Genomic DNA, 27,657 nt, shown 5'->3' with positions numbered 1-27,657 from the left:
GGGATCGGAACGTCAATTAAAGCTATTATTATAAAATGTTTAGGCATTAAGGAAGTGAGTGAGCGGTGGGGCCGGAGTACAGTGACCGCACCGGCCCCGCCGCATTTGCATGACACTGGTCCCTCCTCCCTCCCACAGGTTTAGCTATGGTATATTAAGGCATCTTTGGATGCCACTATTATGGGGTGGGGGATCTGGGGGTGACACATATATAGCAGTGCCATCCACAGATCACCCCCCCCCCCATAACAGTGCCATCCACAGATCCCCCCCCCATAACAGTGCCATCCACAGATCCCCCCCCCCCCATAAGTGCCATCCACAGATCCCCTCCATAACAGTTCGTCATCCACAGATCCCCCGTAATAATTATTTTCTTCCTCAAAAACCTAGGTGCGTCTTATGGGCCGGTGCGTCTTATAGGGCGAAAAATACGGTAACTGAAAAAGTCACAGATGAAGAATTAATAACAGTACTTTCTCAAATTTTTTGTAAACTTTTGAACAAGGAAGAATCCTTTGATCTAGGTTTCCAGAGGGTCCATAGAGTGGATAGACCGAGGAATTCTGACATTGATGCTCCAAGAGATATACTTTGCTGCCTTCTGGATTTCAAAATAAAGGAAGAAATTCTACAGAAAGCTAGATCGGCAAAAAAAAAAAATATGAGGATAGAGAGATTCGTATTTTCCAGGACATCTCCAGGCAAACTTTAGAATTAAGACGGAACTTACAACCACTCACCACTACACTAAGAGAAAGAGGGATAAAATACAAGTGGCTTTTCCCGTTTGAACTCCTTATTACCCATAATGAAAAACCCATGGTGATTAGAGAGCCCAAAGATGTACTTTTTGTCACCCAGAAATTAAATCTTCAGGAACTGACAATTAAAGATTGGATTGTAGGTGACACACAAGAAGCTGAACCACCTGTTCCAGAGGTACCCCAATGGACGATGGTAACCACACCAAAGACAGTGAGAACCTCAGAAGGATTACCCATCCCTAAAACACAGCAGAAGCTACAACGAACACCTGCAGGGGACTGAAATATGTAACGAAACTCTCTGGTATAATACACTTACACCACACTTTAATACCTAGTAACATGAGTAAGTTCTTATTCATGCTGGTTACATAAGCTTTTTGCTCACTCTTAGAGTTGATAACATGGCTTATAGATAATTAATCTACTTGTTGATGTTCAATACATTTTTATTGAGATTTTCAAAAGATAACAGTACAATACAATGTACATATGGTGACAACAGTGGAGTCTAACAATTACAATAAATGTTCCAGGACACAGCAGTGAGTGTTACTTCCTTATAGCAAAAGAAAACTGAACATGAGGAGACAGCATCCCATCAGCGGCAATGCCATCGAGGGAGAGACTAGAGATGGGTGGGACGGGAGAAATAGGGTACCTCAAGCATTCAGGTAATGCATTTGCAAATCTACTAGATAGCCATGGGACCCAATGATTATGTGAGCGAATGCGGGCAGAAGATGAGAGCCCAAAAACCATTTCACAATGCATGTGGTGGTTAATTGATTGAATTACATCAGTAATTGAAGGAGTATGCGCCTGTTTCCATTGACGGGCTATGACATTACGAGCAGCGGACAGAATATGAGACACCACCCAGCGCACCTTTGGAGCGACTTCCGCCAGGCCCAGCCCGAGGATGGTAAGAGCAGGGGTAAGGGTAAGTTTGAAGTCAGTGGCCTGGTGAATCAGGGTTTCCACTTTACGCCAAAATATGCGAGTATATGGGCGCGCCCACCTAATATGCAGAGGGGTCCCTATGCTCCCGCATTTCCTCCAACAGAGAGGTGAATAACCCGGCGAGCAATGAGCTAACCTATTAGGGGTCAGATACCACCGCAATTGGATCCTTCTAGCTTGCTCAACGTGATTTAAACATTTAGAGCATGTAAAGCATTATTAGTAAGGATATTGGGGCATGATCCGACCAGGTGGCTACCATAATATCGGATCTAACTACATTATGCAAAAGGTCCCTAGAGACTAAAAAATAATCAATGCGGGATTGCGTGAAATCACGCTCTCCCCCATGCTGGTAGCGGCAGATATCGTGTAATCCGGAGATCTTAAGAGACTGCCTCAGATCGTCACGTAGGGCACCAGCATGTGAGAGGCAATCTACCTCCGCATCAATCAGAATATTGAAGTCTCCTCCCGTTATAATGGTGCCCTTTGCCACCTTTTACGTTTTTTTACATAGTTTGTTGAAGAAAGACTTCTGTCTAGAATTCGGTGCATATACAGAGACAATGGTATATGCCCTTCCTTCAAGAGAGCATATCAAAATAACATACCGATCCAATATATCAGCTATACATTGATGTACCGCAAAAGCCACTGATGCCTTAACACAAATAAAAGTTCCAGCTTTACATCTTTTAACGGCTGGGGAGTGGAAGATGTGAGGAGAGAGGCGGTGAGTGCACCTGTGCTGATCTACCTCCAGCAAAGGAGATTCCTGTATTAATGCCACATCGCATTTAGTGCTAATTAGATCAAGCCACAATTGAGATCCGCCTAAACTGGGAATTCAGGCCCCTCACATTATTAGAGTAGAACTTTAACTCGGCCATAAAGAGATATATGGAAAGTGTACATGCCTACTAGAGACAACCCCTCGGAGATCATTAGTATACGAAGCCTTAGGCAGGCATCACTGGGTGTTATAGGTGGAGATGGGACACCATCCGTGTACAATAACCAGCATAAGTGAAAATTACAACCGTAACATACAACATAGGAAATATGTGAAAATACCGTTAGCATTCACATATGAGGAACAGACAATTTAGAGGGAGTCTGCTTAGAGGCAGTGAGGCCACCTCTGTTCTGAGAAAGCAGACTGTATAGAAAGGGGGAAACTAACTAGCAGAGAGTTCTTACATATCTCGGCACCACCCATCCGAGATTATAGCTGGTGAGGGGGTATCGGGAAGTCAAGCTGGTTCCCACTCAGGGGGGACTTTGTCTAGTTTGTTCCTTTGAATGTGCCCAAAAATCTTAATGTACTCAAAAAAAAAAAAGAGCATTTTTCCAGGAAACTTATTTTTAAAAAATTCACTCCCTTTTCTAAAACATTCCATTATAACGAATAGTACAACTCTACCACCCCGACCCGCAAAAGAAAAGATGTTTCCATTGTTTTTAGTAGAAATTTAGGTTTTCAACATAAGAGCACTTTATCTGATCCTGAAGGTAGATATTTGTTAACGGGTCCATATGCGGTAAACTGTACACATTTGCTAATTTCTATGCCCCCAATATACTACAGAATAGGTTTATGGAAACAATTATTAACAAATTAGAGGGATTTGCTGAAGGGATTCTGGGAGGAGACTCGAATACCCCCCTTGAGCCGACTGTAGACACCACAAAAGGAAAGGCGAGGCTAGCTTACAGTAATCTCAGAACCCTGAAAAAACGCTTACGTCAAAATAATTTAATAGACGCGTGGAGACTGCTGAATCCCACTTGTAGAGATTACTCCTTTTTCTCTTCTGCCCATGAAACCTACTCCAGGTTAGATGACTTTTTTGTACACCACAAAGATATACAAACATCTAAAAAAAGCTAATTAGACCACGCTCCTTTGTTGATGCATGTTTCCCTCAGAGAAGATACAACCAAAAGGTATAAATGGTCACTAAATGAAAGTCTATTGAAAAACCCTAATGATGTTACAGCTCTCGCAACTGACATCGACTTTTTTTTTCTGAAAATGTACAGGCAGGTACTTGTAATTCACTGATATGGGAAACGCATAAAGCCGTCATAAGAGGCAGACTAATTAGATTAGAAGCGTACAAAAAAAAGACAAAGCGAGAAATCGATATCATATCTCCTGTCTTAAATCCACATACTTGAATCTGCCCATAAACTCTCATTAGAGAAAAAGATTATGAAAGACCTTGTCGCTGTGAGATCTAAACTGCTTGAACTATTAGATCAAAAGAATCAGAAGTACTTATACCTGGCGAAATTCAGCAAATATTTAGAAGACATTAGACTGGCTAGGCTCCTCCAAAAACAGAGAAATAAATCATATATCACAAAAATTAGAGATCAAAAGAACTCGCTAAGATTTACTACTGTAGATATTACAGAGGTATTTAGGTGCTATTATGAAGAGCTATATAATCTTAAAAAAAAGTTTACCTGTCGAAATAGATCTGAAATCAAAAATGTGAGATTTCTTAGGTTCACTTCCTTTCCCTAAAATATCAGTTGCTCAGCAGACTAAGTTAACCAGACCCTTTTCACAGGAAGAAATAGAATCAGTTGTAAAATCTCTCCCAAACGGTAAGAGCCCAGGCCCAGATGGACTGACAGCTGGCTACTAGAAAAAATTTCTGAAAAACCTTTCCCCACATTTAGGTACCTATTTTAACGGTATAGCATTCCGCACTGAGTCACTATTGGCTCACATCACAGTCATACCAAAAGAAGGTAAGGATAATACCTTATGCTCTAACTACAGGCCAATATCATTATTGAATGTTGACATTAAAATCTATGCTAAGCTTATTGCCATGAGACTTCAGCCTATCCTACCTGGTATACTGCATCCGGATCAAGTTGGATTCACGGAAGGCAGAGAGTCTAAAGATAATATCTATAGGGTTCTTCATGCCATACAACTTGCTCAATCTAAGAACTTTCCTCTATCATTTGTCACAACTGATGCTGAAAAGGCATTTGATAGGATAAGTTGGAGTTACTTGGAGGAGGTGCTGAACACTTTTGGCTTCCCACAATCGTTTATATCAAAAACACTTGCAATGTATACCACCTGCAGTGAGCGTAAATGATTCGGTTTCCGGTACATTTCTAATCACCAACGGTACGAGACAGGGATGCCCCTTTCTCCCATTCTTTTTGTTCTTTCCCTGGAACCCCTTTTAGTTAAAATTAGGATCAACCCCTCAATCCAAGGAATCTACACTTCAAATACCCAACATAAAATTGCTGCTTATGCAGACGATACCCTTTTTATGATCACCAACCCAAGAAGTGGAGTCCCTGCACTTATACGTGAATTAGAAGACTTTAGTGTTATCTCTAACTACAAATCGGATTCCAAAAAAGTTGGGACACTAAACAAATTGTGAATAAAAACTGAATGCAATGATGTGGAGATGGCAAATGTCAATATTTTATTTGTAATAGAACGTAGATGACAGATCAAACGTTTAATCCGAGTAAATGTATCATTTTAAAGGAAAAATACGTTGATTCCAATTTTCACGGTGTCAACAAATCCCCAAAAAGTTGGGACTAGTAGCAATAAGAGGCTGGAAAAAGTAAATTTGAGCATAACGAAGAGCTGGAAGACCAATTAACACTAATTAGGTCAATTGGCAACATGATTGGGTATAAAAAGAGCTTCTCCGAGTGGCAGTGTCTCTCAGAAGCCAAGATGGGTAGAGGATCACCAATTCCCACAATGTTGCGCAGAAAGATAGTGGAGCAATATCAGAAAGGTGTTACCCAGCGAAAAATTGCAAAGACTTTGCATCTATCATCATCAACTGTGCATAACATCATCTGAAGATTCAGAGAATCTGGAACAATCTCTGTGCGTAAGGGTCAAGGCCGTAAAACCATACTGGATGCCCGTGATCTCCGGGCCCTTAAACGACACTGCACCACAAACAGGAATGCTACTGTAAAGGAGATCACAGAATGGGCTCAGGAATACTTCCAGAAACCATTGTCAGTGAACACAATCCACCGTGCCATCCGCCGTTGCCAGCTGAAACTCTACAGTGCAAAGAAGAAGCCATTTCTAAGCAAGATCCACAAGCTCAGGCGTTTTCACTGGGCTAGGGATCATTTAAAATGGAGTGTGTCAAAATGGAAGACTGTTCTGTGGTCAGACGCGTCACGATTCAAAGTTCTTTTTGGAAATCTGGGACGCCATGTCATCCGGACCAAAGAGGACAAGGACAACCCAAGTTGTTATCAACGCTCAGTTCAGAAGCCTGCATCTCTGATGGTATGGGGTTGCATGAGTGGCATGGGCAGCTTGCATGTCTGGAAAGGCACCATCAATGCAGAAAAATATATTCAGGTTCTAGAACAACATCTGCTGCCATCCAGACGTCATCTCTTTCAGGGAAGACCCTGCATTTTTCAACAAGATAATGCCAGACCACATTCTGCATCAATCACAACATCATGGCTGCGTAGGAGAAGTATCCGGGTACTGAAATGGCCAGTCTGCAGTCCAGATCTTTCACCTATAGAGAACATTTGGCGCATCATAAAGAGGAAGGTGCAACAAAGAAGGCCCAAGACGATTGAACAGTTAGAGTCCTGTATTAGACAAGAATGGGAGAGCATTCCTATTTCTAAACTTGAGAAACTGGTCTCCTCGGTCCCCAGACGTCTGTTGAGTGTTGTAAGAAGACGGGGAGATGCCACACAGTGGTGAAAATGGCCTTGTCCCAACTTTTTTGGGATTTGTTGACACCATGAAATTCTGATTCAACATATTTTTCCCTTAAAATGGTACATTTTCTCAGTTTAAACTTTTATTCCGTGATTTATGTTCTATTCTGAATAAAATATTAGAAGTTGGCACCTCCACATCATTGCATTCAGTTTTTATTCACGATTTGTATAGTGTCCCAACTTTTTTGGAATCCGGTTTGTAAAATAAACCGGCAGAAATCTGAAATATATAACGTATCTGTTCCTCAAGGCCCTTGGCAGGAGGTGATCTCGTCTTCCCCTTTAAAACCAGCTCCTATCTCCTTTAAATACTTAGGTATCAATATTAGTAGAAGTATCGCTGACTTATACCAATTACAGTTGCAAGAAAAAGTATGTGAACCCTTTGGAATGATATGGATTTCTGCACAAATTGGTCATAAAATGTGATCTGATCTTCATCTAAGTCACAACAATAGACAATCACAGTCTGCTTAACCTAATAACACACAAAGAGTTAAATGTTACCATGTTTTTATTGAACACACCATGTAAACATTCACAGTGCAGGTGGAAAAAGTATGTGAACCCTTGGATTTAATAACTGGTTGAACCTCCTTTGGCAGCAATAACTTCAACCAAACGTTCCCTGTAGTTGCAGATCAGACGTGCACAACGGTCAGGAGTAATTCTTGACCATTCCTCTTTACAGAATTGTTTCAGTTCAGCAATATTCTTGAGATGTCTGGTGTGAATCGCTTTCTTGAGGTCATGCCACAGCATCTCAATCGGGTTGAGGTCAGGACTCTGACTGGGCCACTCCAGAAGGCGGATTTTCTTCAGTTTAAGCCATTCTGTTGATTTACTTCTATGCTTTGGGTCGTTGTTGTCCTGTTGCAGCACCCATCTTCTGTTGAGCTTCAGCTGGTGAACAGATGGCCTTAAGTTCTCCTGCAAATTGTCTTGATAAACTTGGGAATAAATTTTTCCTTCGATGATAGCAATCTGTCCAGGCTCTGACGCAGCAAAGCAGCCCAAAACCATGATGCCCCCACCACCACCATACTTCACAGTTGGGATGAGGTTTTGATGTTGGTGTGCTGGGCCTCTTTTTCTCCACACATAGTGTTGTGTGTTTCTTCCAAATAACTCAACTTTGGTTTCATGTGTCCACAGAATATTTGGCCAGTACTGCTGTGGAACATCCAGGTGCTCTTGTGCAAACTTTAAACGTGCAGCAATGTTTTTTTTGGACAGCAGTGGCTTCCTCTGTGGTATCCTCCCATGAAATCTATTCTTGTTTAGTGTTTTACATATCGTAGATTCGCTACCAGGGATTTTAGCATGTGCCAGAGACTTTTGTAAGTCTTTAGCTGACACTCTAGGATTCTTCTTCACCTCATTGAGCAGTCCGCGCTGTGCTCTTGCAGTCATCTTTACAGGACGGCCACTCCTAGAGAGAGTAGCAGCAGTGCTGAACTTTCTCCATTTATAGACCATTTGTCTTACCGTGGACTGATGAACAGCAAGGCTTTTGGAGATATTTTTATAACCCTTTCCAGCTTTATGCAAGTCAACAATTCTTATCGTAGGTCTTCTGAGAGCTCTTTTGTGCGAGGCATCATTTTTCTTGTGAAAAGCAAACCCAGAACTGGTGTGTGTTTTTTATAGGGCAGGGCAGCTGTAACCAACACCTCCAATCTCATCCCATTGATTGGACTCCAGTTGGCTGACACCTCACTCCAATGAGCTCTTGGAGATGTCATTAGTCTAGGGGTTCACATACTTTTTCCACCTGCACTATGAATGTTTACATGGTGTGTTCAATAACAACATGGTAGCATTTAACTCTTTGTGTGTTATTAGTTTAAGCAGACTGTGATTGTCTATTGTTGTAACTTAGATGAAGATCAGATCACATTTTATGACCAATTTGTACAGAAATTCATATCATTCCAAAGGGTTCACATACTTTTTCTTGCAACTGTACATTTCTTACCCCTTCTATCTAGACTAGACACAGACCTGAAAGACTGGGAAAACCTCTTCATATCCTGGTTTGGAAGAATAAATGCAATAAAGATGATATCACTACCCAAAATTTTATACATCCTTCAAGCACTGCTGATTGAGACTCCTAAACGGTTTTACACCCTTTTTAAGAAAAAGATAATGAGCCTTATCTGGGGGTCAAAACGCAGTAGAATCTCTTATGATACAATTATTAGACCCAGATCTAGAGGAGGCTTGGCAGTCCCGGACTTTCAGAATTATCACATGTCGGTACATATTACCAAATTGTTGGAATGGACAGTTAAACCAAGCAGAAAATTATGGCTTGAACTAGAGAGAGAATCTCTTCCTTCTAATCCGCAAACACTTTTATGGAAGACCAGGGAAAACACTGCTAAACCTCCTCTATCCAAAACTAGAGATTTCTTAACCGCACTATCCCTGAAAGTTTGGCATAGGTTGAAAAAACATATACGTTTTTTGCCAACATACTGTGCAACCACATTGACCCTGTCTAAACTGAAATCAGTCAAGATGAAGATTATAGACACTGCAGTACTGTATAACTCCCCAATGAGGAACTCCTTCAGTGGAAATACATTTATCTCGAAACATGACTTAAATTTATACTTCCAAAATCTAAAGAGTAAAGAGTATTGTCACTACCAGAAGTTTGGGACGTTCTCACAGCTCTGTTTCTCCACCCCTGGGATGATGTCACTACTAGAGCTGGGAGGAGTTCTCACTGCTCTGTTTACTTTTGGTTTCCTTCCTCCCAGCTGTTCCTCATGCGTTTGATTTCCCTCTCTTTATATCACCCCTCCTCCTATTGTAGGGCGTGGATTATAGTTCTCATTTCAGTTGTAGCTCTTGCTTTAGTATCTTCACTTGTAGCTATCAGTTCACTGGACCTGTGTTCTGCTGCAGCAAGCACTCCGGATATTGACAGCTGTCCTTGGATCCGTCTTCTCTGCGGCTGCAACACCTTCAGCTAAGTGTACAGACATTGTTGTGTACCTGATTATTTTCTGACTGGATCTGAGGTGGCCACGGTTCCCTCCATATACTGAGTAGGGCACCGGTGGCCGTTCCCCTTCCACAATTGTAGGGGTTACAGTGGTCATCAGTCTTAGGTACGTGGGCATGCCTCCTTCCGCCATTTGGATCCGGGCATGTGCTTTAGCAGCATAGGGAGAGCTTTGAGGGTCTGACAGGGGTCACCCTTTATCCTCCCTAGTTTGGGTCCGGTCAGTAGCTCTTTTACTGTGTATACTATTGTTGCTCACATACAGCCGTGACAAGTATGTACAGTTTAAAAGATGTATTTTGGCTTTGGAGGCCTACAACTCCCTCTCTTTACTCATGACCACAATCCAAAAAAGCATAAATATTGTCTCTCCAGTCAAGAGACCGATCTCTACTATATATAATATAATAAATACCTCTGACTCGCCTCCTTCCTATCTCTCCAAATGGGCATCAGTTAGGGATCACTCTTAATGATACCGAAACGAAAGATATCATCATAAATGCTAGATCGAAGTCAGTACCCTCAAAAATACAGGAGATGCATTTTAAACTGGTGTCACGATGGTACAGAACCCCGGTATTATTACATGGTATGTTCTCAGATGTGTCCCCCTTGTGCTGGAGATGTGAGGAAGAACATGGTACACTATCACACATATGGTTGACCTGCAAGTGCATGAAGGTGTTTTGGAGGAATATCTCTGCTATTCTGGGTCACATTTTTGACACCCGAGTTGAGATTCTTCTTTAGTGTTTTTGACTGCCACTCCTCGAACATAAAACATCCCCTCGCACTGCATATACTTAATTCTGCCAAACTTTTAATCCCTAGATTGTGAAAAGAGAAAACACCCCCTTCAATTCCAGAGTGGCTAAAGGAAATGGACACACTACACAACTTTAAGAAGTCAAGACTATTGAGAGAAGATAAGTTACACCACATCCATACAACATGGGATCTTTGGAAGTCATTTGTTAAAAGTGACTTCATCTTAAACCTTCTTTGATTAACTCCAGATATTAAGTCTATATACCGATGAGTCAAGCTCACATTTTGAGCCCTGATAGCCCCCCCCCTTAAGTTCTCTTACCCTCCCCCAGTTATCTATGTTTATATACATTAAAGGGCACGCGGCATACACATGTTTACAATAATCATATAAGCTGAAGTATAGATTGCTCTATGATCTTATTTTCAAAGTCTCGAGTTTGTTAACAAAGACTTCGGTCCTTACTAGCTTGATAATAAAGAGAATCTCAAGATTTCATATTTCTGTAATTTGATAATACAATTGTGTGAATAATTGCCTTTTATATACTAAGCATAACTATTATTGTTGAGTATATTATAATTTTAATTTCAGGTCTTGAGTTTATTAATAAAGACTACGGTCCTTACCGGTTTGATAATAAAGAGTTTCTCAAGATCTAATATCTCTGTCATTTGCTAACACAATAATGTGAACTTATTATATACTGTGCATGATTTTTAATGCTCTGTATATTACATTGTATATTTTTCTTTATTTATACATTGAAATTAGAATATATACGGATATAAATATCCTGTATGGCTGTTTCATATTAAATTTTTTTAATAAAAACAAAATGTTACGAGAAGACATAACTACTTCAGAGTACTTCTTAAAAACCTACCTAAACTTCAATACTCTATGGTTGGTATTAGAGGGGTCAATGCTACCACTGCATAAATTGGCGCAGACGGTTTGGAAAGAGGCTAAATCACTGGCCAAATTTACAGAGGTTGTAACCTTTGTGGGAAAATCAGTCCATGCCAAGTTTGCAGGGGGTGATGGGAGCAGACAATGGAAATCGGCAGGAGCTAAAACCCTTGGTGATATCTATGATCAAGGAATTATAATGACATTTGAGACTTTGGCACAAAAGTACAACATACCACGTACCCATTTCTTCTCATACGTGCAACTTAGAGCTGCAATACAGAGTACATTTCCACCTAACAGCACCAGAGTTTCCAAATTCTCACTTGTAGGAGTTGTCAGAAGCCAGGGTCCCAGAGGCTTAGTATCGGTACTAGCTACTAGTACTTAGTACAAGCAAAGATCAGTGCAAATCCCCTCCCAGTAATAGAGAAATGGGAAAGAAGGATTCCCACACTCACAGATGAATCCATAATGACTTTATTGGAATCACATTTACAAGTATCACCTGCAATCAATAACAAAATAATCCAATTATATATCATTCATCAGACATATCTCCCACCAGTTAGGATGTATGGAATGGGCAGAGTGTCCGCGGTGCGGGGAGCTGGAGGCCGACTTCTGGCACGTGATTTGGAGCTGCACCCAGATAGTTATGTTCTGGAGGGCGGTGACTGATCTGCTTTCCCCTTTACTGCCGCTTTCGGGTACCCTGCACTCCTGAGGTCTGCCTGTTAGGAATACTGAATGAAGATAATTGGGAACACTATATGACAATATTCCTAAGGGAATCCCTGCTTATGGCACGTAAATGTATTGCTCTGAGATGGTGCAGCCCCGATACACCGAACTTGACCATCTGGAAATTACAGATGAATCAGATCCTTCCATATGTAGTACTAGTGTACAAACATCGCAACAAACCACTAAAGTCTGATAGAATTTGGGGCAGCACAAACTATGTATGTCACCTCGAGACTGCGACAAGCCATCAGCAGCTCGAGGAAGCGGGGCTCATTCGGTTTAATGGGGACACCTGTACATATTGAAAGTCACTATATGTTAATTGAAGAAATAGGGTGTGTAACATTGCAATGGCTGGTTAGAGAAATTGTTTAGACGGTTGCTGTATTTTTTCTTTACAGTGTTTTCTGTATCAAGAGAATTGGGCCACATAGGTCTTTTGATTTCTATATCTATACTGTATTCGGCAACAAAAGTATATGATGCTGTTGTCTTTCCAATTCTGTTAATAAAACAGTTTTTAAAAAAATATGCCATGAATTTCCATGCTTTTTCTTGCTATCATTTATAGTGAGAAGACTCAGCTTTGTTATATAAATATTGCATGTATATTGAAGCAGGAATTAAAAGAAAATATCAGTATATTCAGAAGTGTAGTTACTGCTGTTATAATTGTAGATCTTAAAGGGGTTGTGCAAGAATGAGGGGGTTTGGCAAACTCCCCCACTTACTGGATCTGTAAAGGGAAGATTACTTACCTGCTTCCTGGCGCTGGCTCTCCGCTCCATCTCTTCCAAGCCTGCAATGCTCGGCTGGGCTCATCTGGTTTGGCATTGCCACAGCCGACACTGGCCGCGGCAGAGACTGGATCCCCTTGTGTTATGTGACTATTTGCCATGACGTAAAGGAAACCGGTAACCGTGATCGTCCATGAATTATATAATGGACATATTGGAATATATTATTATTTATTTTTACCAAACTCGGACATCTGTGTAACATCAGTTCTTCTGTTCTTCGGATTTTGAGGATCCTTGAGCAGGTAAATATCACAGTCTTTATTAAAGAGATCCAGGACCCCCGCCAATCAGCGGGATGAGAAGGCACGGGTGCTTGTAGTAGCGCCTCTGCCTTCTCTCAGCTCACCCAGCACAGCGCCGTACGTTGTATAGTGGCCGTGCTTGGTATCGCAGCTCAGCCTCATACACTTCAATGGGGCTGAGCTGCACCTGGGCCATGTAACCGATGAACGTGATGTCACATGGCCTAGGCAGAGCTGAGAGAAGGCCGCAGCGCCACAGCGAGCATCGGTGGCTTCTAAAACAGCTGATTGGCGTGGGGCCCTGGTGTTGGACCTATCCAGAGGATAGGTCATCGGTTAAAAAAAAAGTCAGAAAATCCCTTTCAACTACTCCAGTCTTGGGTTTACTACCTGGGTTATGAAGTTGTGAACATTCCCAGACCCTTTGGACTCATTTGCAGCAAATGGTAAGAGAAATGTGAGGAATAATTATACCCTCACGACTTAATTGTTTGAGGGAAGTGGAGAGGACTCGGAGGAGAGGTGTTTGCCTGTTGTGTTCCACTCGATCAGTCTGGTCACCACACTTTGCCTTTTTGGCTCGTTGCAGCCTGTGACACCTTCCAGCATGAGGTCATAGAACATCTGAAACATGTATTGCTGATTGAACATTTGGAGATGGAGAGACCTAGGAAATGGAGGAGTTTTATCAGTGGCATGTCTAGGGTGTTTGGCACCTGGGGCGGGTCCTTTCTTTGCCCCCCCAATACTTAAAAAAAATTGTACCCCCTCACAGCAGTATTGCCCTCATTGTACAACCTTCACAGTAGTTTTGTACAGATGTGTGCCCCCTCACAGTAGTTATGCACACATTGTGCCCCCATCATAGTAATAATGCCCACTATGCCCCCTTCATTGTAGATGCACTCTGGCTCTGTGCCCCCTCCATAGTAGAAGTGCCCCCATCACATTAGTAATTCCCTCTGTGCCCCCCTCCATAGTAGTAATGCCCTCTGTGCCCCCTCCATAGCAATAAAGCCCACTTTGCCCCCTCTATAGTAGTAATGCCCCCTGTGCCCCCTCTGTATTAAAAAAAAAAAAAATCACAGTAACTACTCACCTTGTCCCGTTCCTGAAGCTCACATACCTCTCTTCCCTGCAGGCACAGATCGCTCTGCAGCACAGTGTGGGTGGAGATTATGCAGATTTCCAGGCTGCAGGCCCCACCCACACAGGCCGGCAGTGTGATCTGTGTCTGCAGGCTGAATGGTGGAGCGGGGAGAAGTCTTCCTGCTTCACCATTCTGTGCGCCGCCGGCCTGAAGGAGGGGAGGAGCGCGGGGAGCTGAGCGGTGAGTGACAGGACCCAGCTCCCTGCGCTCCAGTAATGAGCGCTTCTGTCTGTATTTATGGAAGCGCTCATTGCTTCTGGCACCCGGGGCGGACCCCCCTCCCCCCCCTTAGTACACCACTGAGTTTTTTTGTTAATGAGCTCTGTCAGCATGATCAACCGTATTAAACCAAGCAGAGTAGACGGCTTTTTGACAGAACACCAAACGTAGTCTTCGGTTCTTGCAATCAGTCAGCTGTAAAAAGGTGCAGACATTCTTCTGCTCAGTATGAAGAGAAGAAAGAAACAAAAATGGTGTCAGGACTCGTTAAACTGTGGATCGTTTCTAAGAAGGCAAAGGGTGGCTCTGGCTTCTCCACTTGAGATAAATATCTGTGCTCATCGAAAATAGTCCATTGCCCTTTCACCTCTCCCCTTTTTCCAGAAAATGTACCTTATGCAACTCCTGGTGCTCAGAAGCAGTGTGTGCCCGGTTTGGGCAGTCATGTGGGCCCCAAGCAGCAGGTCGGAAAGATGACTCAGCGGCAGGACTTGCAGTGGTAGAGCAGATCACACAGCAGCAGGTAGTGGATGTTTTCTGCTGACACAGCTACAATGGCCGCCACCAAGGCTCCTACACCTGACCGCCCTCCGAACAGTGCAGCAACCGCGGCTTCATTCAGCTCCCAGGTAAAACAGCTAGTAGCCACACAGAAGAGCGGTGCAGATTGCAGAGAGAAGCGAAGAGGCGGCGTTCCCAGAGTGGAGGAAAGGTGCCACCTCCTCTATAGTCCCCAATCCACCAGCTAAGTCCTTCTACTCATTCAGCTGGTACCAGAGGAAAGGGTTTGCTGAATTAGGAGAGCACTGGACCTATAGGCATCTCAGTGCTATATGGCCACTTCCCGCTCCTGGGTCCAGAAAGTAATTTAGACTGAGGTTTTGGGTGGGCGATAGGCCGTACATTGGCAGATGGTTAATACAACCCAGTTTAAATATGAATTGGGTCCTCTAGGCCCGGGGAAGTTTTCTGGCATGCGAAAGAGTCCCGAAATAGAGCTCTGGCCAATGGATGAGAAAGGAATGACTTGTACAGGCAGGAGATCTCCTCTAACGTCTGGCAGTCAGCTGTGGGCCTTGTGGTTGGAATAACCAGTAAAGGTGCAATGGTGCCTCCGTTCCTAAAAAGAAAGACAGAGTTCAGTGGATGGGTAATGTAAGAGGAAGCACCCGTACCATATCAGTCACCAGTGAGAATGTGGGTGGCTGCAGTGGAGGTAGCAGCAGCACTGTCAGCACCAGCCGTCCGGCCTGTAGTAACAGGTCACAGCTCTCATCATCTCAGTCACAGCAGGACGATGCTTGTCCATCATGTTCCATACTGTTCTGCTGCTGCCGCTACTACTACCCCTACACAGCTGTGCGTCTCCAGTCTTGTCCGTCAGGTTCCATACTGTGCTGCTGCCACTTCTACTCCCCCCACATGTCCTCCCCTGTCCATCATGTTCCAAACTGTTGCTGCTTCCACTCTACACAACCAGACATCTACTGCCTTGTCCAGTAAAGAGATATCAGTCGGACTTGGTTCCTCAGTAGGCCTCCATTAGGGCTTCAGAGTGGCTGCTCAGGCTGCTGCGTCAGCAAAGGCATTACCCCCTGCCTCGGGAGTTTGTACCTTGATGATCACTACCCTAATAGACTCTACAGTTTTTAATGGGTTTATCTGCTGATTCCACAAAGTCTCTGCTCTTCCAGATAGGACCATAGTCTTCTGCCACCCCAAAGACCTACCTGCAGTGTGTGTATTGTAGGAAGGCGCAAGGGTCTCTCATTGACGGAAGGTATGTGTCACTGGGATTCCTGGCCTCGGTGAGGTAAGAGCCGGTAATTTTAAGTGTCAGCGGCAGTTAGTGCTGACTGACACTATTTGTTATTTAGTATGGCTGTAGAGCCGATCCGGGCCGGCTCTTACTGGGAGCAGCCAAAGTGCAGAGTGGGTGGCTTCTCCCCACGTTCCAGGCCAGGTTTTTATTTGGGATATAAAAACCCAGCCAGCAGTCTCAGCTGTGTGGATTATCCTCCATCTGACAAGGAAGCTGTGGAGTCTATGTTTTTTGAGATCTAAGGATGTCTGCCGTGCTAAGGGGCTGAGAGCTGCATTGCTGAGAAGCAGGCCCCTAGAACCTGTTGAGGACTGCAGCTGACAAGGTGAATGTTTTTTGTTCTGTGGACTTGCCCTGGTGTGAATGAACACTGAACTGTTTAAGTTAAAGACTTTGTTTTTGCCTCTGTACTGCGTCCGCTAATCTGCCTCCCCGAACGAATCCCCGCAGTATGGATTAGCTGTCGGAACGTGAGCCATTGTACATGTTGCAGTGAATGCCTGTAGCTATGCTTTCTATGCTAAGCAGGAGGGTAGGGTAGTGACTGCCTACAAAGTCCATGGACTTCCTTCATGGTGGTACCGGGATCCATCTACCGAAAATTCAGTTAGCGATTGGAGTTTCTCCAGCTCCTGTTCAATACAATAATGCTGATTATCTGGTCATCTAACCCAGACCTTGTCTGATGGTTCTTCCTGACGGCGTTGGCAGTGCCACCTCGTACTGTGTCCACCTGGCAGCGGAGATGTGTTTGGTTCTCATTTCCTCGACTACTTATGAAATTTGGATTGTCAGCGGCTGGTCCAGGACTATGTCAGTCGCCTTGTATTCCGGTGTGGCTGCTGCGGTTACATCTCTCACATGTGAAGGAGAAGCCCTAATTATTGTGTCTGGATGTTAGGAGTAGTAACCTAACGGTCGGAGGTTTTTCCATGGAGCTCGGTTATTACCTCTTGTCCACGTATTGTAGTCAGGTAAAGCTGAGGCTGGAGCTGAAAGTCTGTCCTGTCCGTGTCAGTAGACCTTGTTGTCCCCGTGAGGTCAGAGCCTTGTACAGAACCTGCAGCTAGAGGCACTGGGGGTCCATTCCCAGCAGGAGCCCACACGGCCCTTAGTGATATACTGTAGTGGGTACTGGTACTCTGCATATGGCCTCCCTTCTGTCTGGGGTCTCGGGGAGATACTGCAGAAGTTGTGTTGTAGGGTAATGTGGTCTTCACACCCCCAGAACCTGGGACATTTCTTCTGAGAAAGCGAATGGTGACAGTGCTGCACCCTGAGGTCGGCTGCTCCAGCAATTAGTGACCGGTCTCCTCCAGGGGCAGGAAGGAAAAACCTCTGGCCACGTCAACCACTGGAGAAGAAGAAGTTGGTGGCACTTGGTGAAGTAAGGTGTGGGGGTTCTGTACATCAAAGATCATCTTGTTCACCTCCCTAAGGTCATGGACCATGCTACACTGCTGCGGTTCCCCTGGGGTCAGAGAATAGTGGGGGCTCCACGGTGACCTGCACCCCCTCATTACTCTGATTTCCCTGCACCGTGTCCCCTGTTACTGGTTCGGTGCTGGTGGCTCCTGGTTTACCTGTTACTGGTGCTGTCTGGTTTGGGCTTTATTGGCGATGGGGCGACCGACAGAAAGGACAACATCAGCCTTAGGCCCCTTGGTTCGGGCAAATTATGGCTAATGAGCCCTCGTCAGCAATAACCTGCCATTGTAAATGTGCCCTCGACTACCGGATAACGGAGCACAACGCGCGGATTGTTTCTCATGGCGCCGCAATCCTTCTTAGCGGCAGCAGATCCTGCTGTACAAAGAGCAAGAAATGGTTCTGTATGGAGACGAAGAGCAACATCACCGATCCCTGCTGCCCGTACTGTGGAGGAGATCGCTGCATGTAAAGGGGTCTCCTCCACTGACCAGCAGGCGGTTTCTGGCCGGCCGCCTCTCGGCATGTTTCCCGTGCTGCGGACGCATCTCCCGCCCGTCCCCCCGTTATAATGAATGGGGCCGGGCCAGACTTCCGGAAGCAGACGTGTGCGAGCGTTAGTCCGGATCCGGCAGGATGTTCCCCCGCCAGAAACGGGCAAACCTAACACTAGGGTGAAAGAAGCGACCGGCGGGTGAGGACTATACCAATGAGGGGAGGGGGGGGGACTGTACCATGTGATCAGCTCCTCCTGTATCACACAACAGAGGATTAGATACACAGCTCAGCAGGGAGTATCACACAGGATAGGATTAGATACACAGCTCAGCAGACAGTATCACACGGGATAGGATTAGATACACAGCTCAGCAGGGAGTATCACACAGGATAGGATTAGATACACAGCTCAGCAGACAGTATCACACGGGATAGGATTAGATACACAGCTCAGCAGGCAGTATCACACAGGATAGGATTAGATACACAGCTCAGCAGACAGTATCACACAGGATAGGATTAGATACACGGCTCAGCAGACAGTATCACACAGGATAGGATTAGATACACGGCTCAGCAGACAGTATCACACGGGATAGGATTAGATACACAGCTCAGCAGGCAGTATCACACAGGATAGGATTAGATACACAGCTCAGCAGACAGTATCACACAGGATAGGATTAGATACACCGCTCAGCAGACAGTATCACACGGGATAGGATTAGATACACAGCTCAGCAGACAGTATCACACGGGATAGGATTAGATACACAGCTCAGCATAACGTATCACACGGGATAGGATTAGATACACAGCTCAGCAGACAGTATCACACAGGATAGGATTAGATACACAGCTCAGCAGACAGTATCACACAGGAGAGGATTAGATACACAGCTCAGCAGACAGTATCACACAGGATAGGATTAGATACACAGCTCAGCAGACAGTATCACACGGGATAGGATTAGATACACAGCTCAGCAGACAGTATCACACGGGATAGGATTAGATACACAGCTCAGCAGAACGTATCACACGGGATAGGATTAGATACACAGCTCAGCAGACAGTATCACACAGGATAGGATTAGATACACGGCTCAGCAGACAGTATCACACAGGATAGGATTAGATACACAGCTCAGCAGACAGTATCACACAGGATAGGATTAGATACACAGCTCAGCAGGCAGTATCACACAGGATAGGATTAGATACACAGCTCAGCAGACAGTATCACACAGGATAGGATTAGATACACAGCTCAGCAGACAGTATCACACAAGAGAAGCTGTGATCCAGGCTCAGCAGGCTGTATCTCACATGAGAGGCTTAGATACGGCTGTGCTGGCCGCTCCCAGTGTTTGGGGCTCTGGAGATGGTGAGGGAAGCGCCTGTGGCCCTCAGTGATGTGAGGAGAGGAGCAGGAGCCATGTCTGGGTGTACTAACATGGCCGCCGGAGGTGTAGGGGGCGGGGCTAGTGCTGACTGACCAGCGTGCCGGGCGGGGCCAGCCCTGTGACGTCACACCGCAAAGCATGCTGGGGGAGGAAAACTCCAGGAACCTGAGGGAAAGAGGAAGTTCTGCTGGAAACGTCCTGTAAAGAGGCTCTGATGTCCGGACAGCGGGAGGGAGAGCCCCGGCATGAGGAGGAGCAGGTACCGGGGAGCCGGGGGCCGCAGTCAGTAGTGCAGTGTGTGATGTCTGTCACAGCTGGTGCTTCAGTAGTGCAGTGTATGATGTCTGTCACAGCTGGTGCTTCAGTAGTGCAGTGTGTGATGTCTGTCACAGCTGATGCTTCAGTAGTGCAGTGTGTGATGTCTGTCACAGCTGATGCTTCAGTAGTGCAGTGTGTGATGTCTGTCACAGCTGATGCTTCAGTAGTGCAGTGTGTGATGTCTGTCACAGCTGGTGCTTCAGTAGTGCAGTGTGTGATGTCTGTCACAGCTGGTGCTTCAGTAGTGCAGTGTGTGATGTCTGTCACAGCTGATGCTTCAGTAGTGCAGTGTGTGATGTCTGTCACAGCTGATGCTTCAGTAGTGCAGTGTGTGATGTCTGTCACAGCTGGTGCTTCAGTAGTGCAGTGTGTGATGTCTGTCACAGCTGATGCTTCAGTAGTGCAGTGTGTGATGTCTGTCACAGCTGATGCTTCAGTAGTGCAGTGTGTGATGTCTGTCACAGCTGATGCTTCAGTAGTGCAGTGTGTGATGTCTGTCGCAGCTGATGCTTCAGTAGTGCAGTGTGTGATGTCTGTCGCAGCTGGTGCTTCAGTAGTGCAGTGTGTGATGTCTGTCACAGCTGATGCTTCAGTAGTGCAGTGTGTGATGTCTGTCACAGCTGGTGCTTCAGTAGTGCAGTGTGTGATGTCTGTCACAGCTGATGCTTCAGTAGTGCAGTGTATGATGTCTGTCACAGCTGGTGCTTCAGTAGTGCAGTGTGTGATGTCTGTCACATCGCTTCTCGGCCTTTTGGCTAAGATCAAGTGTAGTCCCTGTTCTTATCAGTCCAGTGGAGCTCGGCTCCTGGTCTGTAAACTCCATCCGTACAGGGCATACCTGAGGGCTTGCAGTGCAGTATGGAGGAGAGCAGTGAACCACACAGCATCCCTAGTGTGTACGGCATGGGTTTAAAGGTACCCAGCTAGGTGACGAAGGGCTCTGCTGGATCGAAGCCTGGGGGCTGAGTTGTTTGGAAGCCCGAAGCGCAATAGTGCCCCAGGAGTAGTGACTTTGGGGTGCCGGAACTCGCTGGTCTTGCCAATGGGCTTCCCACCTCCCAGCTTCCGTTTCTGCGTCGAGTACTATGTAAACTTCAAGATCTGCCTCCAGCGGCATGGATCCTGGGTGGAGATTTTAATATGCATTTCTCAGAGAATGCGGATCGATTGTCTCTCCTCTTTACCTCCCGACCCAGTGTCGCCAGGCTAGGAATTTTCGCAGCACGATTCTGCGTTTTGCCCTTTACGACCTCTTCTGGAGAGTGGCTAACCCCTCAGGTCGAATGTTCATCTTCTATTTCCCCCGATTAATTACACACCGGATAGATTATTTCTTTGGCAACGCTCTGACCTTAAAGATGATGTGTGATGTCTCCATTGGACTTACCTCCTGGTCAGATCACGCCCCCGTCACCCGTCACCCTCGCCCCCCAGCCTGTAACACAGCGCACCTGTCACTGGCGCCTAAATGACTCCCTACTGAAATCTCAATCCACCCGTGCGGACATTGAGGGGTACATACGAACGTTCTTCAGCGAAAACACCGGCTCTGTCTCGTCCCAGGCTGTGCTTTGGGAAGCCCATTGGCCTCGCGACCTTAAAAACACAGAAAACTTCGGGTTCGGGAGCTCACGGCTCAAATTAACTCGCTACAATTCCGATTGAGCATTAAGCCAAGCCTTTCCCTCCTCAGGGAGTTAGTGGAGGCCTGCGCAAAACTGAAGGCTGCCTCCATACATAATGTGGAACGCATGCTGCTCTACTCCAAGCAGAGATATTGTGAAAGGGAAACCAAGCCCCCACCATCTTGGCCCGTCAGCTACAGGGCTCTGCCTCCAAACGTACTTCCCATGCGGTGAAAGACACAACTGGCTGCCCCCAATATCACCCAGAAGCGATAGCCTGATGCTTTCGTGATTATTACTTTAAATTATATAACCTCACCAGCAAACACCCCGCACACTCCACCGCTACCCCGCTATCCTCTTGTAAGTTGCCCAGGCTCTCCCCGGAGGCGGCTGCCTCCCTGATCAGCTGAGGAACTAGTGGACATGATTAAAACTCTCCCCCCAGGACCTGATGGGTTCACAGACTTGTACTACAAAACGTTTAAATCAGAACTCTCCCCTCGCCTCCTGGTCTTACATAACTCAGTTTTACTAGGTTCCCCAATCCCGTCGTCCATGCTGTCATCCCACATTGTAGTCATCAACAAGACAGGTAAAGATCCCCAGGTTTGCGCCAACTATAGACCGATCGCACTTCTTAACACAGATCTTAAAATCTATTCTCGCCGCTTTAATGTGTGGCTCCCCACCCTGGTTCATAAAGATCAGGTGGGGTTTATCCCTTACCGTCAAGGTGGAGATAAAACTCGCCGGGTAATTAATTTAATTGACGTGGCGTCTCGTATCGAGACCCCCACAGTAGTTTTAAGCCTTGACGCAGAGAAGACCTTCGACTGGCTCGACTGGTCCTTCTTATTCGAAACCCTTCGAACCTACGGTATCATGGGACCCTTTTTACAAGCCATTTTCAGCCTCTACTCTTCCCCCTCAGCGCTTATCAAGCTGCCTTTCTGCTCCTCCACTCCGTTTAATATTTCTAATGGAAAGCGTCAGGGTTGTCCACTCTCACCGCTTATCTTTGCACTATGTATAGAACCCCTGGCAGCACACATACGGCTGAACCCTGACATTCAGGGACTTAAAGTACTGGACAAGGAATTTAAGATTTCCCTTTATGCGGACAATGTCCTCCTTACCCTGACCAGTCCCCATATCACACTTCCTAACCTACAAAAAGCCTTATTACAATACGGTGCCCTCTCAGGATATAAGGTTAATACTTCTAAGACAGAGGCCCTGCCCGTTTCTATACCCACCCGTGACCTAGCACTGCTTCAAAGTAACTTCCCTTAGCATTGGTTGGATGCCGTGCTAAAGTACCTGGGGGTTTATATTACCCCTATGTATGCCTCCTTGTATTCCAGTAACTTCCCTCCCCTCTTTCGAGGGCTTAAAGAGGTAAACGCCGCTCCGTTCTCCGGTTATAGGCTCCGGTAAAGTCACAGTTAGGCTCCACCCATTTGAGCCTGCCGGCGTCTCTTTCTCCTATGTTGTAGCGCTGGCCAATCGCAGCGCTCAGCTCATAGCATGGCTAAGAGCTGAGCGCTGCGATTGGCCAGCGCTACAGCATAGGAGAAAGAGACGCCGGCAGGCTCAAATGGGTGGAGCCCAACTGTGACTTTACCGGAGCCTATAACCGGAGAACGGAGCGGCGCCCGGGGATAATAGTAAGTGCAGGGGGGTCCCTGGGCGCCGCTCTCCATGTATGTATATTCAGTTTACTTACTTGATTCAGATGAAAGGTCCTCTTTAAGTCCCTCCTCGCTAAATGGAAGCCCCTGTACATATCTCTGTTAGGCCACATAGCAGCAGTCAAGATGTCTCTCCTCCCAAAATTGCTCTACTACTTTGAGACCCTCCCAGTGCGGATCCCTGTGTCAGAACTACGCCTCCTCCAACAGGCCATTTTCGATTTCATATGGCAATGTAAACGCCACCGCATCCCCCGCAAGGTCATGTTTGAGGCCACGGACAGAGGTGACCTACCGGTCCCCAATATCATGCACTATTACTGGGCTTCTCATCTACGTGTCATCCTATTTTGGTCGTCCCGATAGGCATACACCAAATGGGTGGAAGTTAAAAAGCTCTGGCTTGCTCCAATTCATCCGAACGCACTGCTATGGCAACAGACTCCTGTTGCCCCCCACACTCCCCTTCTGGGGCCCATGCCCTTTACCAAGCACATATAGGACACCTGCCACAGCCGATTTGCCTTAGCTTCCCAGCACTCCTCTATGATCTCCTTTCTTTACAATCCAGCTATCCCCTCCAGCTTAACCACCTCTATGGTCCCGGTCTGGTCGTCATTGGGTCTCTTTTTCTTAGCGGACATTGTAGATGCTGCTACTTTGCTCCTGGAGCTGCGCAAAGGATTTACGTGTCAATCGAAAGTACTGACAACTGAGAGACTCCACTATCTCCAAGTTCGTCATTATGTGAGTACTGCTTTTGGTTCACTTAAGGTGTCACTCCCTACTCCATTTGAACGTCTATGCTGATTAGGCACTTGAGCAAGGGGACTGATTTCCCTCATCTACCGCCTCTTGGCCACGTGTGCTGAGGGCGAGATCCCCCACCACGCGTATATGGATAAATGGGCCGCTGCCCTCGGATCACCTCTTTCTCGCAGTGCCTGGCAGATTATATGGAACAGGGCAGCCAAATCCTCTATTTGCAAGGAGACCCAGTATAAGTTGCTAATGCACTGGTATCATACTCCTGCTCTCCTATATTGTATAAACCCCACTGTCTGTCTGCTGGTGGTGCTTGAACGATGTAGGCTCCTTGTACCACATTTTCCCTTACGCCCATGACAGCACCCTTGAGAGACCGCCTCCATCCAGGACAGGAAACAGGAACTTTCGTGGAGAGCTCTTAAGGAGGGGCACTGCTCCTATACCACCAGTTCCTGTTTCCTGTCCTATGGATAGGACAATTTTGTGCAAAGCAAAGGATTAGGCTGCAGGTCCCCGGAATACTCTGAATGGGGGTTACCTGGTTCGGCGTAAGTCTCCTCTAGGAGCCGCCTGGTAAGTCTGGATTCTGCCTTCTGGGTCCTGGAATTCTTTTTCGGCCTGGTGTTCCTGGGCAGTCCCGGCGGCAGTGGGAGTTGTAGCTGGCACGCCGGAGCTTCCTGGCGGTGCTCAGGAGGTCCGGGGCCTTCCTCTCTGGCTTTCCTGCCTCAGCGCATTACGCGGCAGGGAGCGGAGAGGGGCAAAATCTCGCGTGAGCGGGCGAGAACCGGAAGCGTGTGGCACAACTTATGGTATTTGGAACGCATGCAGAGTGAGTTCCGGAAGTGGAGGAGGAGTTCTCCTACTAAAGGCCGCACGGGAGCACCGGCAGGGAGCGACCTAGGGATTCAAATGGTCCCTTAAGCGCGCGGTTAGAAGGAGACCAGCCAGCCTACAGGAAGACTTGAACCTCCTATGGAAAACGCTCTATCCTTGCCTTTGTTAGAGATGTGTGAATTTTATTCTATATTTTTTGTATCTCTAGGACTGTAATGAGTTAACTTTTTGTTTCAAGACTGGAGAAGAGAGGGGGGGGGGGGGGGAAGAGCTGTGCTGTGGGAAGTGTCTGATTTCTCATCCTTGTACAGGTGTCCCGAGGGAGGTGTATAGATTGTGGAGGAGTGCATAAGCCAATCATATGGGTTGATGATATGAATATATTATTCACTGCCTATAGACAAGCACCTCCTTGAAGTGTCACATATGACGTATGCAGTATTATTGTTAGAATATCCGCCATTATAAGATGGCGGATACTTGGATGTTTACATTAGTTCACATTCCAAAGTGGTACACACTGCGCAGATGCCAGGGTGTTATCTCTGTTTCTCTTATCTTTTTCCTTTTTGACCAATGAAACAATGTTTAAGCCTCAGAGAGGACTGCCCTCTTCTGAAGATGTATATACAGCTTACTCTGTGTAATAAAAGTTAGAGATTGCATTGACCAACTATGTGTCAGCATCTAGTCTCTCAGCCACGCGTGGATATTAACCCCTGGGGGGTACTTTGATTTGGAGCACCAGAGTGTATCCTAAAGGCTTTAATTAAAAGCCGCTTTAACGCCTTCTACCATGGAGGATGAGAGCAGTCAGCGTGCCGACCCGCAGGAGGGTCACGAGGTTAGAGGTACTCCTGGTGGAGTAAGGGGGATCTTTCCCCAGCCTTTTCTTTCGTTAATAGTTTTTAAAGGGGGTCTTTTTCCTTGTCTTTATTTTTAGACAATTAAGGAGGGCCCTAGAAAGGCTACCTCAAAGACCAGAGGGAAAGAATGTGCTGTTTGCAAGAGGCAGTTTGCCCCTTCCTGGTCAAAAATGTTATGTCAGCATTGTGTCGACAGTGGTGGAAGAGGGGTCCCCATCTCTACTCCAAAGCATTAAGGATATTGTGAAATCTGAAGTGTCTGATTCCATGAAAATGTTTAAAAAGTGCCTCCCTGCCTCAGCCTCTGGCAAGCAAGGCCTCTCTGCCATGGTTTCCGATTCTTCAGACGAAAACGAGCTGGGAGAAATCCTAGATAGTTCAGACTAGTCTTCGGATGAAGAAACCCCGGGTAGACCCCTATTTTCCCCTGATGATACGGAATCTTTACGGAATCTTTACTAAAGGCTATCCGTGCTACTATGAAAGTAGATGAATTCAGAGAACAAAAGTCTGTTCAGGATATTATGTTCGGTGACCTGGGACATAGAAAAACCAGGGTTTTTCCAGTAAATGAAAATATTAAGTTTCTGATCCAAAAGGAATGGAAGAAACCTGGTAAGAAATTCTTTGTTCCAAAAAATTTAAAAAGGAAATATCCCTTTGAGGCTGATTCTGCCAGTTGGGATAGGCCTCCTAAACTGGATGCCCCCATTGCCAAAATCTTGAAAAGGTCTGCCTTACCATTTGAAGACCTTGGCACCCTAAAGGAACCAATGGATAGACTCAAGCGTTTAAACCAAATATTGCCAACACTTCCACTGCTAGATCTTTAAAATTGTGGCTACAAGAATTGGAATCCCATATCCAAAATAAAACTTCCAGGGACCAATTAGTAGCTGTCTTTCCCACCATCCTTAAGGCGGTAGACTTTATATCAGATGCATCTGCGGACGCGTTAAAGTTAAATGCTAGATCAGCAGCACTCTCTAACTCCGCAAGAAGAGCTATCTGCCTTAAAGGATGGTCTGGTGACACGGTATCTAAGAATAAGAATTGGGTCAGTTTTGGATGACCTTCTTGAAAAGGCGTCTGATAATAAAAAAGGTTTCCCTGTCTCCAGGCCTCCCAAAAGACAGCAGTTTCGGAAAAATAAAAGGAGGTTCAATAGAGGAAAAAGGCAGGAATTCAGAGGAGGAAATAAAAATAGAAAAGACAAGGGTTTTCTCTTTAATTCCCAATCCACCTCCGGATCCAAATCCAGTCAACAATGACCGTTTCTCTCCTGTGGGCGGCAGACTCTCTCGGCTTCTTCAAGCTTGGGAGAAAATCTCCTCGAGCCTTTGGATTCTAGGCATTATAAAGGACTGTTTTCGTCTAGAGTTTGTCTCTCGCCCACCGGAAAGATTAAAAATCACAAACCTCTTAAAAAATTCTGCAAAAAACCTAGCTTTAAGGCCTCATGCACACGACCGTTGTTGTGTTCCGTTCCGCAAAATGGGGTTCCGTTGTTCCGTGATCCGTTTTTGTTTCCGTGTGTCTTCCTTTATTTTTGTAAAACCACCAGACATAAAGTAAAGTAAAAAAAAGTATAAGACAGGTTTGCCATGAGAATGATAGGAAAAAAACGGACGCGAATGACAATCTTTTGTGCCTCCGCGTTTTTTAGCGGTCCCATTGACTTGAATGGGTCCGCAAACCGTTTTCCGCGAAAATAATAGGACAGGTTAAATTTTTTGGACGGACTGGAACCACGGACGTGGATGGCAAACGGTGCATTAGCCGAGTTTTCAACGGACCCATTGAAAATCAATGGGTCCACAGAAAATCACGAAAAACGGCGCAACGGACACGGAATAAAACAACGGTCGTGTGCATGAGGCCTAAGACAGGAGGTTTTTTTTCTCTTTTAGAGAATAATGTCCTGGTTCCATTCCCAAACTCAGAAAAAGGAAAAGGTTTCTATTCGTCCCTTTCTGGTTCCCAAACCAGACAGGACTTCAGGATGATTATACATTTAAAAGATCTAAATCAGTT

General features: G+C 45.7%; 1 protein-coding gene and 1 pseudogene across 6 annotated transcripts in view; both read left to right on the top strand.

Moving 5' to 3' along the window:
* LOC121000859 (gastrula zinc finger protein XlCGF17.1-like) overlaps window positions 1-27,657 on the top strand; it is an 86,997-nt gene that overhangs the window by 37,541 nt on the left and 21,799 nt on the right. For 3 of the 6 annotated variants that reach the window (XM_040431597.1, XM_040431595.1, XM_040431593.1), the window contains exon 1: window positions 19,668-19,770. The exons of 1 other annotated variant lie outside the window; for it this stretch is intronic. In XM_040431597.1, the coding sequence (XP_040287531.1) occupies window positions 19,764-19,770 (7 nt within the window). In that variant the 5' untranslated portion in view covers window positions 19,668-19,763. Of the gene's footprint in view, window positions 1-19,657; window positions 19,778-27,657 lie in introns of those variants that run through there. 2 more of the 6 variants (XM_040431591.1, XM_040431592.1) reach the window with 2 other exon arrangements.
* LOC121002939 lies at window positions 20,572-20,659 on the top strand (annotated as a pseudogene).

This window comes from Bufo bufo, chromosome 5 (genome assembly GCF_905171765.1).
Source record: "Bufo bufo chromosome 5, aBufBuf1.1, whole genome shotgun sequence".
Taxonomy (NCBI): domain Eukaryota; kingdom Metazoa; phylum Chordata; class Amphibia; order Anura; family Bufonidae; genus Bufo; species Bufo bufo.
Note: the sequence above shows the minus strand (reverse complement) of the source record. Positions and strands in the feature narration are given on the sequence as shown.